General features: G+C 43.0%; 3 protein-coding genes across 3 annotated transcripts; 2 read left to right on the top strand and 1 right to left on the bottom strand.

Moving 5' to 3' along the window:
- Positions 1-455: 455 nt before the first annotated feature.
- gnpda1 (glucosamine-6-phosphate deaminase 1) lies at positions 456-3535 on the top strand. Its single transcript, XM_083651489.1, has 7 exons — positions 456-618; positions 782-915; positions 1431-1532; positions 1701-1883; positions 2065-2249; positions 2976-3150; positions 3257-3535. The coding sequence occupies exons 2-7, from the start codon at positions 792-794 to the stop codon at positions 3316-3318; spliced, it is 831 nt and encodes a 276-aa protein (XP_083507615.1). The 5' UTR covers positions 456-618; positions 782-791; the 3' UTR covers positions 3319-3535.
- A 387-nt stretch (positions 3536-3922) lies between these two features.
- On the top strand, positions 3923-13534 carry LOC310790590 (NEDD4 family-interacting protein 1-like). Its single transcript, XM_083652300.1, has 8 exons — positions 3923-4093; positions 4911-5010; positions 5943-6082; positions 6298-6385; positions 7944-8068; positions 8337-8403; positions 9055-9163; positions 11711-13534. Exons 1-7 carry the CDS (start codon positions 4058-4060, stop codon positions 9159-9161), a joined length of 663 nt encoding a protein of 220 aa, XP_083508426.1. The 5' UTR covers positions 3923-4057; the 3' UTR covers positions 9162-9163; positions 11711-13534.
- A 1770-nt stretch (positions 13535-15304) lies between these two features.
- fgf1a (fibroblast growth factor 1a) lies at positions 15305-20742 on the bottom strand (the record flags this gene model as incomplete). Its single annotated transcript, XM_083652543.1, has 3 exons — positions 15305-15505; positions 16936-17039; positions 20595-20742. 3 exons carry the CDS (start codon positions 20740-20742, stop codon positions 15305-15307), a joined length of 453 nt encoding a protein of 150 aa, XP_083508669.1.
- Between the last annotated feature and the right edge of the window lie 1522 nt (positions 20743-22264).

Genomic DNA, 22264 nt, shown 5'->3' with positions numbered 1-22264 from the left:
TTGGTCATGGGTTTTATACACTTTATGTAATAAAACATGATCAATCTTATCATATGGGGGACCGTGGGACAAAATCATATCAACTGGTGGTGCATGGTCTATTTTTTGTCAGTTTAGGCCGGTCCTTCATGTGAAAAAATGTGAGAACCACTGGGCTAGTTGGCACTTATTGATGTATTTATGTGTCGCTTTAGCATATCTAGACTGGTCATGTAGGGTATATTGCTCGACGGATTTTTTTTTTTGATTGATTATAGATTTGAAAGTTTTAGCTTCCTCACTCGACGCCTACAGTGATTGCTGCCATTGTTGTTTTTTCTTTCTTTAACGCTATGAGCCACTCGAAGCAGCAATCTGATTTATGGTTTACACAGATTTCCCAACTCGAATGATGGAACACCGCCTCCTCCTGTTTGCATCCGGTCATATGACCCAAGCGCAGAGTTCCTCCTGTCTGTCTGCAGGGAGAGAAAACCCACGGATAGTCGGATACCCTAACTACATACACACACATAGCGGTGGATGCAGTGTCTCGTTCCGTTTGACTTCATTTCCGATGCAACAACGGTGAAAGTTTTGGTCACATATACTGCTGTAATACGGTCCGTGTAATAATCTGTAAGTCGATGTGTTCCTTCTGCCAGAGTCCACAACATGCGTCTGATCTCACTTTCCTGCCTTGATGAGTCTAAAGTCTGATTTAGGTGTGTTCGAGGCGCGATGGCCTGAATAAAAGACTTCGAGACGCGCAAACTCTTCCTCTCCTTTTGCTGTTTTCCAGGAGGTCCACCATGAAGCTCATCATCCTCAATGAGTACGAGCAGGCGAGCGAGTGGGCTGCCAAGTACATCAGGAACAAGATTCTACTGTTCGAACCTGCTGCAGGCAGATACTTCACTTTGGGGCTTCCCACCGGTACGTTTTGATTCCTCCCAGTAACGAGTCATGCAGAGTAAACAATGTTACTTGCCAGGTGGCCAAGTGGTTGCCAGCCAATCCCACAAATAGCTTATAAATATATCATCTTGCTGAATATTGCAGGAAACATAGCCCAGGCTTTTCTCTGGATCTAGACTATACTGTTCTCAATACTTTGGTTTTGTGGAGAAACAGCATTATTTTGTTTTCCGGCTCAACTAGCTACATACAGTATAGAAGCGCACAGGCAACTGAATGATCCAGATTGCCAAACGAAATTGAGGGAGTAACAGAGAATAATGAGTGTGGAGTATTGAGAACTCTCCCAGGTAGTAATAATGTACCTACTGACGTTACATTTTTGGTATGAGTAATCTATTACATTTGATCCCGTCACTGCTGGCAAACTGGTACTGCATCATGCACCAATGCCAGTATCATCTAGACATGCTGCAACAAGACAGCACCAGTACCATCTGTGTTTCAGTGCACTTACTCTTCTGTCTTTATAGGTGGCACCCCTCTGGGTTGTTACAAGAAACTGATTGAGTTCTACAAGAACGGAGAGATCTCATTCCAGTATGTGAAAACCTTCAACATGGACGAGTATGTAGGTAAGCCCCATGCCCCCCCCCCCCCCCCCCCTCTCTCTCTCTCTCTCTTCTCTCTCTCTCTCTCTCTCTCTCTCTCTCTCTTCTCTCTCTCTCTCTCCACACACAACGGCTTGGGGGAGTTCTGGAGAGCCAAGATGATCTTACAGGAGCTCTTGTGAAATCCTGTAGGCCTTCCCAGAGATCACCCGGAGAGCTACCACTCCTTCATGTGGAATAACTTCTTCAAGCACATCGACATAAAAGCGGAGAACACCCACATCCTCGACGGCAACGCTGCCAACCTGGAAGAGGAGTGCCAGGCCTTCGAGGATAAGATCAAAGCTGCCGGCGGGATCGAACTCTTTGTAGGAGGTGAGGAGGCTGTCATGTTGATATATAGCAGCCTACTATAACCAACCAAACAAAGCACACACTTTGCTCAGTTCTTCTTGCTCACTCCTGGCCAGGTATCACAGGTGTATGAGCAGGGCTGATTGAAGCTATATACCGGTGATGGTCAAGTACAACAATAACTCTTCGTCTTCCACGTCAGGTATTGGACCCGATGGCCACATTGCGTTCAATGAGCCTGGTTCCAGCCTGGTTTCCAGGACCAGGGTGAAGACCCTGGCGAGCGACACCATCCTGGCCAACGCGCGATTCTTTGACGGGGATCTGTCCAAGGTGCCGACCATGGCGCTGACTGTGGGAGTGGGCACTGTCATGGATGCAAAGGAGGTCAGAAGATTATGCATTCCACCTGTCCACATGTTCTGTTTGTTGTGTGTGGCTCTTTCTCTGTACGAAAGGCAAATATACCATCCTGCCTCATGAACATAGACAGTGAGAACCTTGTTTGTTGTAGAACAGGTTTAGGCTACTTATTTTTCATTGGCAAAGCATAGCTCAAAATCCACCAGAAATATTGCAACGCTGCTCTCTCTGTCTCAGTCTTAGGCCATGTTCAGACTAGGAGGCCAAATCTGATTTGTGAACTTTAGTGACCTATTAATGACTTTATCCAGATTGGTTTTATGAGTCTGGACACTCCAAGTCTGATTTGTGTCACTTGTCCCAAACCACATATGGAGGTAGTTTCCAATCTGCTTTCGACTGATGTGACTTGAGTGCGGACGCGCATATCCACCAAATCTGATTTGAACGTCACTCGCAACTCGTCATCAAATGCTTCAGCGCAGGAAAACCACGTCACCAACGTACGTATTTACTGACGCCCACGTCGTTACCATAGCAACCCATGCAGATAGGCTGTTTAGGTCTGGACACACAGATCCGACTTGAGAATCAGATTTGTGGCAGTGCGGACACACTCCCAAATCAGATTTGGGAAACCAATCAAGATAATGATGATGAATGACTTTATCAGCAAATCAGATTTGCCTGTAGGCCTAATGTGAACATGGCCTTAGATGCACTGGTTCCCTTTCATCTTCTTCCTCTCAGGTCATGATTCTCATCACTGGAGCACACAAGGCGTTTGCTTTATACAAAGCGATAGAGGAAGGTGTGAATCACATGTGGACGGTGTCTGCGTTCCAGCAGCACCCACAGACAGTCTTCGTGTGTGACGAGGACGCCACCCTGGAACTGCGAGTCAAAACTGTGAAGTACTTTAAAGGTGAGATTGAAGCATAAAATCACAAAGTATGAATTTGCTTTCATACGCCATTTTTTCCCCCTCTCACACATTGAACATAATTTTTTTGTCTTGCTATTTCACTTAGGGATGATGCATGTGCACAACCGGCTGGTGGATCCACTTCCCTCTGCCCCCAAGAAGAACTGAAGAGTCCTGCTCCTCCAACATGTGTGGATATATGAAGCATTTTGAAAGTGAACTGATCAATGAATCCTTTCTTCTGATGAAGACACTTTTGTTTCATGAGGGGAAAGGAGCAGTGCTTGACGTTTTTCTACTCTGCAACCAACCATAACTAATCCCTGTAGAAAACATTCGCCTATTGTTGCTTTTCATTTGTTCTTTTAATAAAAATGCATTTAATTTGTAAGTCTTTGTGTGGTTTGGGGACATAGAGGTTTGGGGGGGATAGTCTACTCTGCTCCAGACTTGCTTTATCCAGTCTGTGCTTTCGTGTCACATGACATTGCAGAACAACCTAATGTTGCCTTTAAATGCTCCTCGTACGCTTCTGTCCCCTTGTTGTGAAATGTAGCACTTCATTCGTTCACATTAATTTGGTCGGAAACAACGACATGGATCCTGAGACAAAGCTTGTTACCCGCTATGATGAAAACAATGGACGTGTCATATCATCATAGGTCATAATAACCATTGAGTATATATTAAATAGATCATACATATCATTAAACTACTAGGATGTCAGACAACATTCCGACAGTACGTGAAGGCACCACCAGAGCCAACTACAGGAGGGTGGTGAAGGAGATGGCCGACTAGCGTCAGGAAGCGTTGTCTTATCTACTCCGTCAGCGAGAATCCTTTTACATAACTGCTTATTCACACTCGGAAGTGGACGTTTTCAATCATATCCATTCCTTCCAGAATGGCGGAACAAAACAGCAACGTGAGGTATCAAGAGGTAGGTGACATTTTGCTGGCAAGCTAAAATGTAGGCTACGACCAAGTTAGCGTTAGCTAGCTATACAGCCTGTCACTGAAAAGAAAACAACGAGCTTGACCGACGTCTGTTTACGGGCGGGGGCCCAATTTGGCGTTAGACATTTGATATCAAACTCGTTTTTCAACCTGAGATGATGATTCGTTAATATGAACTAGTTCTACTCCATAATCGGCGTGTGACCCATTTTCAGTTAGCAGCCACGGTGTAATATTTGCATCTGGCCTGAGCAGGCATGCTGTTAGTTTCGTTTGGGCATAATCATGTCCAACCCACCCATTCAGTACGTACAGCAGATGATCCATACAGACATATGGAGATGTCTATCTAATAGCCAACAGATCTGATCTGAAAATGATCCTGATCGCACAGCAATCGCATTCGTTATCATTCAGTTGCGGGCAAAGTAGTTTTACTGATGTATCAGATCTGGGTGCAGTTAATCCCACCAGTTTGATACAAGAAATGTTTGCAGATTAGGCCTACATGACTGTATCTGCTAAAGCTACTTGTTGCGCAGTGTGTTAGTGAAATGCAACATCATTATTCAGTTATTATCCAGACCCATTTTAGCTATGTTGTTAGTTCCAGTTCAAATTGATCCTGTGTTGCCCAAACAAGACATATTATGAAGATGAATTGTTAGGCATGGCTCCGACTCTTTTGTCTCCTTCCTCAAAACGTGTCTAAACTGGATTCTTTATTATTTGTAGCCAATCCGTTTCCCCTAAGGACACATGATGGCCTTGTGGTGAAAGTGCTTGTGTTGTCTTGTCAGCTGGTGAATGAGGAGGAGCCAGCAGCAGCCCAGCCTTCCCAGGAGGCTCCTGCCCAGGATGCACCCCCACCCTACAGCAGCGTCGCTGCAGCGAATGCAGGTTAGAAAAACGGAAGCCTTCTTCTCGGCTCCGCCACACAATCGCTGGAGCACTCTGAATTGTGCCAGACTAAGCATTAGTGTTATCGTGAACGTTGTAGTGGGGCATCAGCTCGCGTGCACGGCTCTCTTGAAAGCCCTATAGTGTCTCTAATCTCATTCGAGGTGTCAAAGGAGGGCAAGGGCCATCGCATTGCGTAAGTGTGTACATTCTTTAAGCCTGTGGGCTGTAGCCTACGCACCGGCTCAATGCTAATTGTGTTTGGAAAACAAAAAGGAAAGGAGGGATCCTAGCCAGGAGATAAATGACCCAGAGAAGAGGACTTTGCTTAGATGAACTCACGAGATGAACAATCACAGACACATAAAGTGCTGAATGTCTCACTTCCTCCTGTAACTCCTCCCTTCTTTAAAGGGACACATCACTGCTGCTGAGCTGTGCTTCATGTTGTGCTTCATGCAAACCTCCTTAACCCATTGATACCTGATGCAGCATTTGTGTGTGTATCCCTTTAAGACCGCGAACCGCGTTAACGCGGTTCGCGGTCTTAAAGGGATACGCACACAAATGAGGGATATACACGCAAATGCTGCATCAGGTATCAATGTGTTAACAGCACTGAGCAGCTAGCGTTCAACATTAGCCGTCTTTGGTTCAGTATTGCTGCCAGGCAGAATAGACTACTTGCACAACTCCACTACTTCCTGAAATGAGTAGGGCATCTTGGTTTCCTGTCCTACACTATTGGATGAACTGTCAGGTGTGCCTGATCACTGTTGTTGTGACTGCAGCAGTCAGGCACACCTGACATTAATCAGTTCATCCAATAGTGTAGGACAGGAAACCAAGATGCCCTACTCATTTCAGGAAGTAGTGGAGTTGTGCAAGTAGTCTATTCTCAGATGAATTAGCTGTTTGTGTTTCCGCTGCAGCTTTCTTTGACTACAAGGAAGATGGAGGCAGCTTTCCCAACCCCCCATCCTACAATGTGGCCACCACACTGCCCTCCTATGACGAAGCCGAGAGAACCAAAGCAGAGACTGCTATCCCACTGGTCGCTGGAAGAGTAACGGTACTTCATTCTCACACATCCATTTAGAAGTATTTATAATTCATAAGTGTCTAGTCGTGTACTAAGAGTTTTCACAAAACCTATAATGCAACATATCTGCAATGCGACAGGATTTATTCAGCTAAACTCAAAGTTAATGCCATGCATTAATTTATTTATTACTATATTTACTATATATTTATTTCACTCTTTGTTTTCCTTTGCCGTTTGTGCAGGAGGATGACTTTGTGGCCAGGGATGACTTTGAAGATGCCGACCAGCTGCGAATAGGAAATGACGGCATCTTCATGCTCACTTTCTTCAGTAAGCGTCCCTGTATCACTCCTGTATCACTCCGTCGCTAGAGTGAATTTTAAAAGAGTGAACTCATTGGCAGTCGCTTTGACACACAACCTGTTGAACAGGTTTGTAAGGCAGGTCGCCTGGAGCCAGCCACCCTTTTTTTTTTTACATAGCCAGATTCATTTTAGAAAGTCTGGACAGCAAAAAACCACATGCAATTTTTGCAAATCAGATCCAAACCACATTTGGAAGTGGTTTGATTCCAATCTGATTTCTACAGATATGTCACAGTGTGGACAAATAGGATTTCAAAGTGTCTTAGGCATCACTCAAAAAGCGACATACAATGATAACGTCAAATCCAGAGGGACGGAAGTGCATCAGAGGGGCGGTGCAGCAGGGAAAGCAGTATCAACTATCTTATCTCAAGTTTCAAGTTTCAATACTTTATTGCCATTCAACATCGTTGATAGGAATTTGGTTTAGTGAGCTCAATCACAGAACACAGCAAAACATGAAGACATACAATTCCCCTCACATACTGTACGATGCACACATTCCGACAAAAAAAAGAGAGATAAAAGTGACAAAATGCATAAAGTACAAAATACAATTTTACCAAAGTAAAACAACACTCCCACAGGGAGGTTACGGAACCACGACCAGCTGTGGTAAGTTAAGATAATATACGTTAAAATTAAGTGCTGTCACACAGAATCTATGGACATGGAGGACAACAGTCTGTGGACAGACACTGAAATAAATTGTCTGCTGGCACTTTGGGGGGAGGCTTGTGTACAGGCAAAGCTGGAAGGAAGCTACCGGTACATAGCCTGGTAAACCAGCCCGTCATGTGAACTCACATTTCATTTGGTTCTCCGTGACGGTCTGGCCCCGATGCCAGTGGGGGGGTTTAGCAGAAGCTGCAGAGCGGAAGAGCCAATCAGCGACTGCGCTGTGACTGACAGCGCAAGTTGGCCAATCAGGAACGCCACTAGCACTGCACTGACAAAACAGTAATGGCCGCCTCCTTGCCTGATCGTCTCGAGGAGTCATGTCAGTGTTTGTCTAGTTTAAACAGCCATAAAGTGCAGTTATTGCAGAAATAGACTCAATAACAACAATTAAACAAGTACAGGAGTATCGCCGCAACCGCAGAGTTGATTGATCCGAGTGGATTTGGGTGTGACTGGATCCGACGCTGATTGGCTGAAGGAGTTGTCTGTCAAGGCAACTACGCCCGCCCATGCTCCCGCCCCTGTTTTAGCTTGTCCTGTTTTAGCTTGACCAACATGCATTTTTCACTTTATCCAATTGGTTTGAAAGGTTTTTATAAGCCCTAAAACTTTCTCAGGCCATAGAGGAGCACATAATACTAAACACGAGCAATCTGGGATCCCCCCCCTTCAGATTCCCCCGAAATCTGGGAATTTCACCAGACAATCTTGTAAGCATGACAAGTGTGCAGGTCTAAAATTTAATTTTTGCCATATTTTCTGATAAATGGTCTGATGCAATTAGACTTTAATTATTATCTTTCTTGACTGTTCATACATGATTCTCTCTCTGTCTCCTGCAGTGGCATTCCTCTTCAACTGGATCGGCTTCTTCCTGTCATTCTGTCTGACCACATCAGCAGCTGGCCGATACGGGGCCATCTCTGGATTTGGCCTGTCCCTCATCAAATGGGTTCTCATTGTCAGGGTAAGAGCCATTTACTGACTGGACAACATTTCAATCTTTACCACTTCAAGTACTGAAGGGACATGCAAAGATGTATATGTGCAAGAGTAGCTGATCTTATCTGTATTAGTCCTCAGAACAAATGAACGTCTGTAAATAATGTAGGATATCTTTCTACAACCATTCCTTGTTGTGGATTGTCGACATAATCAGGATTTTGGATGACAGGCAAACTCCAGTATGAATCAATGTATTGCTCCTAATTGCCACTATCCTATGATTGTTCCAGTTTTCTACCTACTTCCCTGGATACTTTGATGGGCAGTACTGGTTGTGGTGGGTGTTCCTGGCCCTGGGTGAGTTCAAGTTACATTATACTAATGCGGATGTATACAAATAGTATTTATTTATATATTAATATTAATACTTGTGCTAATATTTCATGCTATTTAATAAGTAGTGTGAATTATTGTACTCATTTTTATGTCCTGTCTATTCAAAATATCTTAAATAAGTTTGCAGTATGCCTCTCAAATGGCAACAGGAACATTTAATTGCTATGAACGAGTTCAGGGCGGTCTTGAAAAGTATTAAAAGTTGATCAATCAATTTACGGAGGATTAAGCCCCTTAAAAGTCTTAATTTCAATTTGAGAAGTATTGCATTTCGTAGCTATTGTGCCGTTTGTGTTAAATGGGCATATATTGTCTCATATCGATCGCAGACCCCTGAATTGAATCGAAATCGTATCATGGCAAAGTAACTATATTGTATCGTTGTCCAAAGAATCTATGTAATATTGTATTGTGATGAAACTTGTGATTTATCACCGATGTGGCGTTGAGGTCTTAAAATATATTCAAAATGTCTCAGAAAAGGTCAAAAGGTATTGAATTTAACTTCAGGATTCCTGCATAAACACTGGAGTTCGTTAATGTCTTCGAATGAGTTGGTTAATGCCTTCTGTTTTTTGTATTTTTTTCATGGACCTTTTCTTTGGCCTCCAGGCTTCATGCTGTTTGTCAGAGGGTTCGTTAATTACTCCCGAGTGCGTAAACTGGCTGATCCCTCTTACGCCACCCTCCCCCGAACAAGGGTGCTCTTCATCTATTAGAGGTAAGGCAGATGATTGGCTTGTTGACTGTCATCTGCAGGTTGCCTTTATCTTTATCTTTATCTTTATCTTTATCTTTATCTTTATTGTTTATTTGAGCAGGGACAGTACACAATAAACATATTGCACCAGAGATAGCTAAGAGCTAATTTGCATCTGTAGTCCCTCTCTAATTGGACATGTTTACATGCACACAAAACTCTGTGAATGGTGAGATCAACACCCCCGTTCAAGACAACTCGGACCACCGGAAAAAATGGGTTCCGACCTGTGAAAAGTGAATTGAACGGTCGTCCAGGCCGGAATTACAGCTCGGAACTTCATGTATTATCCAGAGCTCTCCGCTTTGTCCGAGTTGACGTCACAGCCACATCAAAATGGCCGACTTGTATCGTTAATGGTAATCACAGAATTATTATAAAGACGTTTGTTAACGTTTTTTTAACACAAAATTTGATGTCTCAATTATGTAATGTTAACGTTAATATGTGTTTGTGTCATTTATGTTTCACTCTGATTAGAGCAATATGTGAAATTCAGCATTCGGTTAGCATTGTTAGCTAGTAGGTAGCTACAATGCTACACGGGTTGCTATAGCAACCTATAGCCTGTGTTTGGTTTTACCCCCCCCCCGAGCGGGAGGTGCAGCGTTGAACGCAAATATGTCCGAGGAGGAGGTTCCGTGTTGAAACGTACGGCGGTCCGAGTTGTCATGAATGCGGTATGTGCCAAATGTTGTCATTTCCCACCACCACCCACAATGTGTTGTAAGCAAACATGCTACTGCCACATTGACAGTCAAATTAGACATGTTGTTTACATGGCCGGACCAAATCTAGTGAAAGGGCTTATTTATATATCCTAGCAGGGGTGTCAAACTCATTTTAGTCCACGGGCCACATGTGACACAATTGTAACCTGACGCTGCCAGATGGACGGTATAGCTCCACATAGGTTTCACTAAACCAGTCGATCTGGGAATGAAGTCACCAGACCCGCTGACGGAGGTGGGCACTTTGTCCAAGCTACTTGGCGGGTGATTGGATGACCCATCTGTCTATCACCGCTGGTGGGTGTTAACTTCAACCAATCAGATCGCCGAAGGTGCCTGTGTGGATGATCTCCGTGGTATTCATTGATTGAGTCCTCGCGGTCGTAAAGTCACCTTCGAAGCATTTAGTTAGATTATAACAAACTACCGTAGTTGTGTGGCTTAGCCTTCCCAAATGTTGAGGGTCCTTTTTTAGAATTTAATACATAGAATTGGGAACGTTACATTCAATTTCATTCAGACTGCCTGTCACTTCTGCGGCAGCAGCCATGTTGAGAGTGAAAAGAACTACAAAGACCATGTACCCACTACTTGCCCAGACGAGCCAGAGCCCGCCTACGGCCGCCGCTGATTCGTCGAGCCGGCATGGCTCGACCAATCATCTTAACTGCCTGTGCGGGTCCAGACAGTCACGGAGAACCAAATGAAATGTGAGTTCACGTGACGGGCGGTTTACCAGGCTAACACAATTGGGCCAGACAATGAAAATCAATAATAACCTATAAATGACAAAACCTCAAACTTTCCCCGTTTATCTTAGTGTAAAGAATTACAGGTACAACCCTACAACACGTAGGGTTATCTCAGCTACCATCAAGCACATTATTTACTGTCTGTACTGTGCATTACAATCAGGGGTGTAGTGGAGGGTAAACGCAAGTAAACACAATTTACCCACCCCTTTGAAATGAGGCAGATAGTTTACTCACCTATTTTCAGATCAACTGTGTCAATCAATGAGGGCAAACAAGATGGGTAAACTACTCAGCTTGGATAGTTTACCCACCTGTGAAATTCTCTATAGTCAAGCAAAGGTAATGAAAATAGCTGACTATTTAGTGATGAATACAGATAACATGAATAGGCGACTTAATATTTAACTTGCTCCTGAAACCTGGTCCCTCTTAGCCTTCACAAGTGCATCACATTGGATTGAAGGACCTCTCAGTGCAATTTTCACACTTTGCAAAGTCATCCTGTGGGCCTCATTGGACCCTTTGGGGGGCCGGATCTGGCCCCCGGGCCGCATGTTTGACACCCCTGTACCTAAGGGGACATTCAGACCAAAAGCGTTTTTGGAGCTGCCAGCGTCTTTCTGCAATTCATTCTCTATGTAAGGACGCGCTAGACGTGCTCCTCTTTTAATGAACGCACCTGGCGTTTCAGCGCTGGTTTTGGCCATTGATGTGCGCATTCAGCCATTAACCGGCCCTAATTACCTAATTAGAAAATTCTTCTCTGTTAGGTCACCCACAGTGCTCTTTATACTTCCTGAAAAATTCAGCGCGATCGCATGTAATCTGGCATAGCTGTGGCTGAACACAATTCTGCTCACACAGACACACTCCACAGTCTTATTATTGTAGGATAGGATTAGACTAATAGAAGGACCTGACCATTTCTAGAGTATTAGTTTAAAGAACAGATTCAAATACACAGATAGTGAGACTGTTGACGACAAATCCCATTTTCATCTGTGCCTAAATTTGACTTGCAGATCTTTCCATGACCTGGATATAGGATGTTGGATATGTAGAAAACTGAACCTACCAACATGAGCAACAACTCTGCGCAGAGTTTCAAACTAAAGTGAAGACACTGATCAGAAATCAGCCAGATGGGTTGTGGATGAAGACAACTCTCATGAAAATATTCAGGAATTATATCAACTTGTTTTATTTTGTTTGAAACTTTATTAATGGAAAATGGTAACAGTAAATAGTCCTTCTATGTACTCATTAGTGGCGAATGTTAAGTGCTATTCACGTTTGCGTCTGTAATGTCTGAGTAATGCCTTATATAATTTGATGGTAGCATACTAGCATGCATCTGCCCTTGAAGTCAATAAACAGGGAGGAGTCTCGTGTTGGTGACACTTTGCTGACAGCCAACAGGTATTCTTATGACGCAAAAACATTTTGTAGACTTGCCATAAGCATGCAACACACTTTGTATTCTCCAGTAATATCAACTCATGATTTTTTTTTCTATTATTGGGTGTTTTCAGATTACCACATACACCTGTAATGCTAGGTGGCATTAGGCTGTAGATGTCCGCGCTGGTGTGTACATTATTACCCACATACCGTAATAAATCAATCACCTGTTGGCTTTAAGTAGTGTTGCCCTTTTTCTGACCAGTAGAGGGCAGTGCTCTCTACTGCTGCTTTTGAGTGGATACAAACTGTTCAAAAGTGGCATTCTCATAATATAACATTCATGCTTGCAATTCAAATGATGTATCTAAATCAAATGCAGTGTCTATGGAATGGACCTGAAAACTGAAATTGCATCCATGTGTCAGAAGTTATGATTTTGCCAGTTAGTGTTTTCTTGTACATTAAATTGGGGGGGGGGGGGGGGATTCCACCTTGGAACAGAATTCATGGTATATCTCTGATCTACACTTTTGGAACATGAACAAGTCACAGCCAGAAACCAGATGGCCAAAATGTCAAAACCTCCTGGAATAGCTCTACTGATTTTACGGGCATATGGGCACATTTTCTGGTTCATATCTTTTAAGCTCATTTGAATCTGACCTTAGCCTCACCCTTAAATGCGTTCACAAAATCAGCCTCCCCAAATGTTATCCCCAAAGGGATAACATTACAGAGGAGAGTCTTTTGGCTATCTGGATTTCACCTTTGTTAGCGTTTCTCCTCACTCAGAAAATCAGAGTGAATTATCTAAGAACATTTAAATAACAGGAATTCCATTTTCTGGTGGATCTTTACCCCAGGAGTTAATTGTCTGAGGGTGGAGGAAAGTGATTAATTAAAAAAGATGTTTATTTTTCTTTTCTTTAGCACATTATTCATAGGGTGCAAGTTTGTAATCTATCTAGTAGGTATCGAAATTATGATATCAAAGAATGTTGTATGCAGGTGCACTTTTAGAAACCTACCAATAAAAACCCACGAAACTGATTTGAATTCCAGACATATGAAACAAATGAATGATGCAGTGCTGCAGTATTTTGTTTTATATTCTGGGGGCAAATAGCTTGTAATGGTGATGCTGTTATTCATAAGGTACTCAATGTTATAACTTATACCTGTAAGAAATTAATATGGATTGGATACTGTGTATGTATGAGTCCGTTTATTTTAACAAACTTAAATCAAGTCTATTCTGGCAAGCTGAAATGCTCTCCTCCTTGGTTCATTTGCCACTGAATACTGCTACCATGGCTTTGTTACAAACACATATGCTTATTTCTATGTGATGTAGAGCTGCAGCCTTGGGGTTTTATTGTTATGAAATGTTTTAAACTGTAAAAACAAAAGTTTCACGTTAAATAAATGTCACTTTTAATGCGTCTTGTGATTTGTCTGGATTACTGCCAGTCTGCCACCACTTAAGTCAGACATTTGGCATTACTGGACCTTAGTTGTCAAATATACTCCGAATCAACGTAGAACCATTTATTTTGAATGTTATATCATAGTAAAATAATATGCAATGTCACAATGAACAGTAACGCTACATTGTTAAAAATCCCAAGCTGGTTTTCTGGACTTCATTTACCATAATGCATCACTCCATCACCTGTTCCTCTTGCACCTCACCCAGCTGCCCACAATCACCTAATCACCCTGCACACTCCCTTTAAAACCCCAGTCAGTTTCACACCATGTGGAGAGTTGGCCTGCCACCATTTTGCACCACCTTGAGCTCAGCAAATGTTTGTACCAAACATTGTGGTAACCTGACTTGAGGGAGTGTGCAGGGTGATTAGGTGATTGTGGGCAGCTGGGTGAGGGGCAAGAGGAAGAGGTGAGGGAGTGATGCATTATGGTAAATGAAGTCCAGAAAACCAGCTTGGGATTTTTAACAATTGTACTACATTCACAGTTTTCACAGGCAGCCATACTCAAAATGTGATCAAAGAATGACTGGCCTGTTTCTTTTCAGCGGATACTCTGATGACACTTAGAATAAAACATGTTATAGCTCAGCATTGTGAAACAGCTATTAAAGTCCAAGCTTGTTACTCAGACTCAGTTCTGAGCGTCATCCAAATACCTAATGTGTAAATGTTTAAGCCATGGTTTAAAGCTGCACTAGGGAATTTTGCACATTGGTGACACCAAGCGGCAGCAAGAGGTATCTGAAATTAAAGTAATGTAAAGTCAGTGAACTGCTAAGTCTCGCTGGCCAGCCTCCTCTCCCTTCCGTCCGAGGAGTCTGGCGCCGCAGGTCTCCATAACTGGGATAAACCCTCCCCTGCTCTACTCTGCTCTCCCATTCGAGCGACTGTTTTGGTGGCAGCCGGATGTCCGCTCCCGGCTTATTACAAACTCTGTCATTGGCTCCGACCATGTCAATCAGAGCAGCTTCCACTCCCTCCTCCCTGTGTGTCGCTGTAAATAGTGCCCTGCCGTCTCAGTGAAAACAACAACGCTAACTAGCTAGCAAGCTAACGGCAGAAACTTACATGCTAGCTCGTTGCTACACGCTGAAAACGGCAAGTTGGATTGTTGGAAACTATTTTCCAAGAGCACTGCCGGAGGGAGAGGAGGCTGGCCAGCGAGACTAGTGAACTGCTAACCCGCCAAGGTGGTGACACCATTGTCCCACCAGTACCCAACACCAGGATTTAATTTGGACAAATAGGGAATCTATGGGTTCCTAAGGAACGCTTTTGTGTTGTGTAAATTTATGATTCGTGCAGGTAAAGCGAGGCATTAGCGAGGCAAAGTGACCGCCTACTTCCTGCTTCAGCACTGTACCAGAGATTTTCATCCGCCATTTATTTTCCCATACACATTTAGTAAAATGCGCATAAAAACTTTTACTGGTTCAAACCAAACGGTACAGATATATATTTTTTAGTTTTGGTCTCAGTGAAATGTTCTGTGGTTTCTCCTGATTATAGCGTTAGCTGAACTGTTTGGTTCGACAAAGTAAAACTATTTTATAAGCATTTTACGAAATGTCTGGGAAAATAAATGGCGAACGAAAATCTCTGGTACAGTGCTGAAGCAGGAAGTGACGTTCCACTTTGCCTCTCTATAGGTGGAACACAAGTAAATGCATTTGGGGTGGGATCTCCCTGTGTGTGTATGACAACATGTCTGGACAGTCTTCACTCGCCCGTGTCATCCAGCTGTCGGGGAAGAAAGAAGATGGCCTTCTGTCCGATGTGGGTTCTTGACCCCAGTTTTGGTTTTCCGTTCTTTTTCAGGGCCACGTACCAGTTGCTCTCCTTATATTTCTGTGGTTGGTATGTGTTGTAGTGGTTTTCTTCCATCTTCTCCAGGAAGTAACACTCATCGATCACTGTGGACTGGGAGATTACGACAAACGGGCATAAACAGACGACAGCACTTGTTGTTGGGAGCTTAGCTATTTTTGGCTTTTGTGTTGAGAAATTCTCTCCGGTATGAGAGTAGCAGGTTTAAAACAGCGCAGCATGAAGCCTAACCCAGTTTTCTCATAGGGATCATTCAGGTTATCTACAGTATATGGCTGTGATCATTTCTCATCTGTTGTCATTTTACAGATCTTAAGAAACAACACTACAAAACCAAACCCCTTAATATTATTCCTGAAATGTGCTTAATTTCTCCATTACATATATATTAATTATCCATTAAAATAATATACATTTATATAAGTAAGATTAGTATCATCAGGGATTTATTCATGGGTTTATTCCTAGAGAGTAGTAATTAACCTGCACATTACATGTTGGGCTTTCTGCACCATAATACTTCACTTCATTCTTTTTAACTTAAACATGTCCTCATTCATAGACTTTTTTCCCTCCTTCTAGTGTTAGCAAAAACACAATACTCAGTGTAATAATCAGTGTAAAAACATGGCAGACAAAACTGGACAAGGTACAAAAGCTCATCCAATTTTATGGTTGAAAGTTTATGCTTAATAACATTTGTAGTTTGATATGGTATATATACAGTATATATATATATATATAGTTTTTTTTCTTGCAATAGTAGCAAGCTATGACATTGCTAAGCCTGAAGTACTTATATGAGGACATGACTAAATACTTTTTACCTGATTTTTAGGACATTCCCCATTGACTAAATGGGAGAAATTGCTTGATATTGTTGAGGGATGATGATTTGAGATGAGGATGAATTGGCACAGGTTACAGTAGCCTAGGTAAACCCAGCCCCCACGTGACCTGCTCTCTCAGTTCCCAGTCACGAGCCTGAGAGCAGGTCACTGGGGGCTGGGTTTACCTAGGCTAGGTTACAGTAGGTAGGGGATGCTGCTGAGAGTTCAGATGAGGCAGCATCAGCTGGGGATAATTAAGAGGGTAACATCACCAACCATCCCCCAAGGGGTGGGGCCTTTTGGGGGAGGAATGTCTGGAGGAGGAAGGATGCCTCCTGGAGCTCTTTTCACATGAAGATAGTCCTAATGTCCTCAACAAGGGATGTTCCATAAAACATGAATGCATCGATTTATTTTTTTACGTTTTATTTTTTTGTCTTTCCGTAGGCTTAATTATGTTTCCAAACAGGAAATGTACCCAACAAAGACTGTCGGTTTACTTATAGGTAAAGTGTAGGTGCAGCTGCACATGGGGCTAGAGTCAAGATTAAGCAGGTGTGTAACAAGGTTTCGATGGGATCTCCTCCATGAATAATCCCCTTCATTAATTTTAAGGGGATTTTGGGTGAATTCATGTAAATGAACGAAAATGTAAGGTTCTTTTAAGGGATGATGATTCATAGAGATACTCACTGAACTATACAGGCGCCCCTCGTTGTTCATGGCCAGGTATCGGCCTGCCTCTGTTCCCTGGACAACCACCACGCCTCGGTCCACGGCTCGCAGCTTTAGAATAACTGAGAGGAGAGGAAACATACACAATAATTCTGTAACACTTCACTTGCGGGTGCATATGACGACTGACATGACACGGTCATAATAACCATGACATGACGCCCGTCACGAACATGGAGGCGGCTTTATGAATGTTTATGACTGTTGTCATTAAGGTAAATTATGTCATTGTTGATGCAATGTTGACGTTGTTTGAGATGTCTTTCATCATGACAACTTGACATTAACCAAGACAACATAACCTGTCAATATCTTTGTTATGACAACTTGACATTAACCAAGACAGTGTAATTACACTTAATGATATGTTAATGAGAAGTTCAAATTGCACCACTGTAGTTGCGGTCAAGGAGAATATTAATGCCACTATTATAAACTCATTTGAAAGTGTAATTTTGATATGAATGCCTGCTATGTCATGTTTATGTCTTGGTTATGTCAAGTTGTCATAACGAAGACATTGACAGGTTATGTTGTCGCGGTTAATGTCAAGTCAATGTCAAACAATGTCAACATTGCATTAACAATGACATAATTTACCGAATGACACGTAATGACAACAGTCATAAACATTCATTAAGCCTCCTTCATGTTCATGACGGGTGTCATAAGAGAGTAGAGCGCGCACATCCAGTCAAAATTGCAGGTGCAGGACAAGGGGTCAAACAATGTAGAAAAAGAGTAGAGTCCGCACACTCTTGAACAAGATGTCTCCCAGACGGACAGATTTATTTCTTGACGTTTCGGTCTCACACGACCTTCTTCAGAATGAAAGAAGAATTCCGAAGAAGGTCGTGTGAGACCGAAACGTCAAGAAATAAATCTATCCATGACGGGTGTCATGTCATGGTTATGACATGTCATGTCAGTCATCATATCCATAACAATGGTTGAAATAATAAAATAAAAACTCTAAAAACACACTTTCTTTTCTGATAACAGAAAAATGGCAAAGACTGAGATTAGATCAAAGTAAACTACTCTTGTGCGTGTCATTTGTCATCTCTGTTCTTGACAGGAAGAATACTGTAACATTTAAAATCCTTTGATGAAACTCTTTTGAGTGATGAAGTAAATGGTGACTGTGTCTTTGGCTACTCTTAGTGCACATTGTTTAGAGCTTTCAATGGGACTTGCTCACAGATGAGTGACATTAAGTTTGAGTTTTGGGGTGAAACATTTTCACAGAGCAGTCGTATGTTCATGAGAAATTGCCCTATGATGTCCAGTATGAGTGTGTTGTTCCAAAATGAAATAATCCAAAAATGTAATTGGCACAACATTTATAACCCATTTGAAATATTAGTTGTTCAATTTGCTATTTACAATGATGTGTTTAGTCCTCCATTGCACATGTGTTGTTAAAAATAAACGTATCTTTCATGTCCGTCATTGAATCTAGTCACTTGAACAGAGGTCTCTTGCTACTTGCCAAAGTTGAAAAGTAACACCACTCCTCCACAATTCCTTTGTTATTCCTACAATGTAGGACAATCAGTCCAACTGTTATGAATAGCTCCTTCCCAAAGCCAGAAACCAGATAGCTAGCCATGCATTCTTGTGCTATCAGAAAAACAAATTTGACATGATCCCATTCAAAGTCGAATGATGTAGTCGGAAAGTTGGATAAACCTTTGCTATCCGAGTTTCTGAGTTATGGTTAGTTAGTGAAAGTGGCTTATATTGCCATTATATTGCTAATATCTTTTAATGAAAACATCACTTAGCACGTGCAAGACTGTCTTGACTCATTAAAAAACGCATTTCAGAAAAATCGTCATTCGCCAGTGAGTCTCCCCTGGGACAGTCTGCTCTGGGCACAGCTGCACTGGGACAGTCTGCTCTGGGCACAGCTGACCTGGGACAGTCTGCTCTGGGCACAGCTGCACTGGGACAGTCTGCTCTGGGCACAGCTGACCTGGGACAGTCTGCTCTGGGCACAGCTGCACTGGGACAGTCTGCTCTGGGCACAGCTGACCTGGGACAGTCTGCTCTGGTAACAGCTGCACTGGGACAGTCTGCTCTGGGCACAGCTGCACTGGGACAGTCTGCTCTGGTAACAGCTGACCTGGGGCAGTCTGCTCTGGGCACAGCTGCACTGGGACAGTCTGCTCTGGGCACAGCTGCACTGGGACAGTCTGCTCTGGGCACAGCTGACCTGGGACAGTCTGCTCTGGGCACAGCTGCACTGGGACAGTCTGCTCTGGGCACAGCTGACCTGGGACAGTCTGCTCTGGGCACAGCTGACCTGGGACAGTCTGCTCTGGGCACAGCTGACCTGGGACAGTCTGCTCTGGGCACAGCTGACCTAGCTGGGACAGTCTGCTCTGGGCACAGCTACACTGGGAGTCTGCTCTGGCTGACAGTCACGCTTGGAGCCGGGATGAGCCCCTGGCTGGCGCCATCTATTGAAATACATGTAGCAATTTTTCTGAAATGCATGTTATAATCCTACTGTTATATCCTACTGCAAAAATCAACATAATAGCCTATTCTTAGGAACTTGGTCAGATTATAGACGGTTTTAACTCGACAACAGAATGTTTACTTCCTGTTGCAGTGTTTGCTACAATAACTAACAGGACATTTAGGTTCCAAATTGTTCCCTAGCAACACAATTCTGTGAAAACCTTCGAGAGTGACTATTGTTTTCCTACTTCAATAGGCTATATTTTAATCTCATAAATCAATGGCAGGTTCCTATGGACTATTATTGTTTACAAGTCACTGTGATAATTGTATAATACCCTTCTAAAGTTTATAATAGCAATACAGTACTACTTTGAGTAAAGATCGAAGGCCCACTGCATCACCAGCCTCATTATGATTCAGCTAAGGCCTTCATGGTCTATTTTAATTTTTCATAGTTGATTTTTCTCATCTTTCCTGGTAAATATATTGCCACTATGAAAACAGCGTGACGTCACTTGACACCCAGCAACGCTGAACCCCGCGGCAGTTAATAGTATGAGTTGTGCCAAACAAACGTTAATATCTCACAAACTATACATGACATCGCTTATATTTTGACATTCTGAGTGAGAGCAGAAGTAGCTCAAGAGTGTGATGTATAATATATACATGTCGTGTTAAGGTTGTGTGAACTGTCGCAGTTTTTAAAATGTAAACAGAGTTAGCTGCCACCCAGTGACGCGGTCTGTTTACCAAAATGCTGCTCGGCTGATCCCTCGTAGTTGAAGAAACAGCCAGAAATAATGATAGATAGATAGATAGATAAGAGTACTTTATTAATCCCCTGGGGGAAATTCTTGTGTTACAGCAGAAGCCAATGTCAGTACATCTCAGTAAAAAACACACAAAAGAAAAAGCATGGTGCGAACTACTGGGATAGCCTATTTTTCCCCCAAGCTAAATCTCCCTTTAAAAGCATTTAGCTTCCCCCCCTTTGGCTCGTCTCCAGTTGTGAACCTGTCGGGCCAGTAGTATGAACAGACAGTAGACCCGATGCATGCATAGCCCTGTGCTGTCCACTGAGCAGGCGAGACCTGCCTGCTGCAGAATGTTGAATGCAAGTGTTGCGTGTTGCAGCCTCTTACTATTCGCGTCATCGCCATCCCTGCTGCCTCGCACTGTCCCGTCGGGGAGGATCTGGAGGTGATGTCCGCCATTCATGCAGTAGAGGCGAGTCCGTTTTGTGTAGTCGAGCTGCAGGCTGCCGCTGTCCGCCGGCCCGTCATCCGTCATCACTGTATGCGTAATAAACCATAGACTCTGTAGCCTACATGCGTAAACTTAAGTCCTGTTGTAATCAGCGGAAGTGCCCCGAAAGTGATCAGGTACTTGTCGTGGACGAGCGCACCACACAAGAGGTTGCGCGTTCCCGAATCCCGATGGCTATGCTGGACCTCAAGTGGGATCCGGCCGGGAGGGAGATCACATCAGTGAGACCACATGTTGAAGCTTCAGGCCAGGCCAGGCCGTATGAGAAGCTAGTTGGAAACGTGTCAAAATTTACAATCTGTGGTAGATTTGCTTTTGTTAAAGGGATAGGCTAGGTAACTCAAAAATAAAAAATATGCCATAGCCTTCACATCATGCAAAAACAGTAGTTTCTTGGTCCGTTTAACACGCAGGAAGTTTCCAGCAGCCACATTCCAAAACAACTGAAGTCGACTGATCTCTGGGGAGGATGGGGCGCCCGGAGACACTCCATAGGCCTGCTGCCAACTCTTCTGAAGCCAATATCACAAACAAATAATAGTATAGTAGTAACTCCACCCGACTGGAAATAATAAAGTAGAATTAAGTTTTCATAAATGGATATTGTTTTCTCTGTGATGTGCTGACTTGCTTGCGAGGTAAACAATTTGGCGATTGCTTGATTGATGGTGTGATCATGGATGAGCTGCACTAGTTTTACCCAACAGTGCAAGATTCCAGTGTTGATGACACATACAGATATACTGTAGAGACAGACAGCATGTAACCTAGCCTTAAACCTCTCAGTAAGATAAGCCTACCATTTTCTTTTCTTTTCAGAGTGACAGGTGCACAACCAACTTCTTAAATGTGTATTTGGTGCCTGTCATTGACCTGCTGCACCCCATCAAAAGGAAAGATGAATACGTCATAGGTTATCTATTATTTATTTCCATGCATGGCCATGGTCTAGCATGGGACTAATGTTATTTGTGCAAGTAATTAACTCTAATGAACCCACATCCAGAGAACTAAGACTCCATGATGGACAACATTCTCCTCTCAACTTTTCAAGACCCCACGGATACCCTGTTGGATACTGTCATCAGACTACTGTAATGTTCTGTGGATTGGTCAACATTTGTCTCCCCCATCCAATTGTCTCAGAGGACTTAGTGTAAATCATCTGATGCACCTGCAGCATTTCTTGGCCCAAAAAGTGCAATTTAAGATTAAATAAGTACTCAACAAAAACAAACAACAAACAGCAGCAGTCAACAAGCAGGCAGGATATTATGAAACACTGATAATAACACACGACAATAATTGTCATCATAACATAGACATTTAATCTCAAACAGGAAAACATCCGCGTTACTGTGCTGTGCAGCAGTAAAGAAACCTGGCAGGATGTTATGAAACAATATTTCTCATCATCATAACGCACAGTTAAACATGCCAACATTTTGGGAGATTGGTCCATTTGCCATATTGCTGATATTAAGAGAAGAGAGATGCCCTTCTCTTCCCTGTGTGTGCGTTACAAAGTAGCCCCATGCCGCTACAC

Source organism: Poromitra crassiceps (assembly GCF_964638095.1).
Source record: "Poromitra crassiceps genome assembly, chromosome: 15".
Lineage (NCBI taxonomy): Eukaryota > Metazoa > Chordata > Actinopteri > Beryciformes > Melamphaidae > Poromitra > Poromitra crassiceps.
The sequence above is the reverse complement of the archived record's forward strand: the minus strand, read 5'-3'. Positions and strand labels throughout refer to the sequence as shown.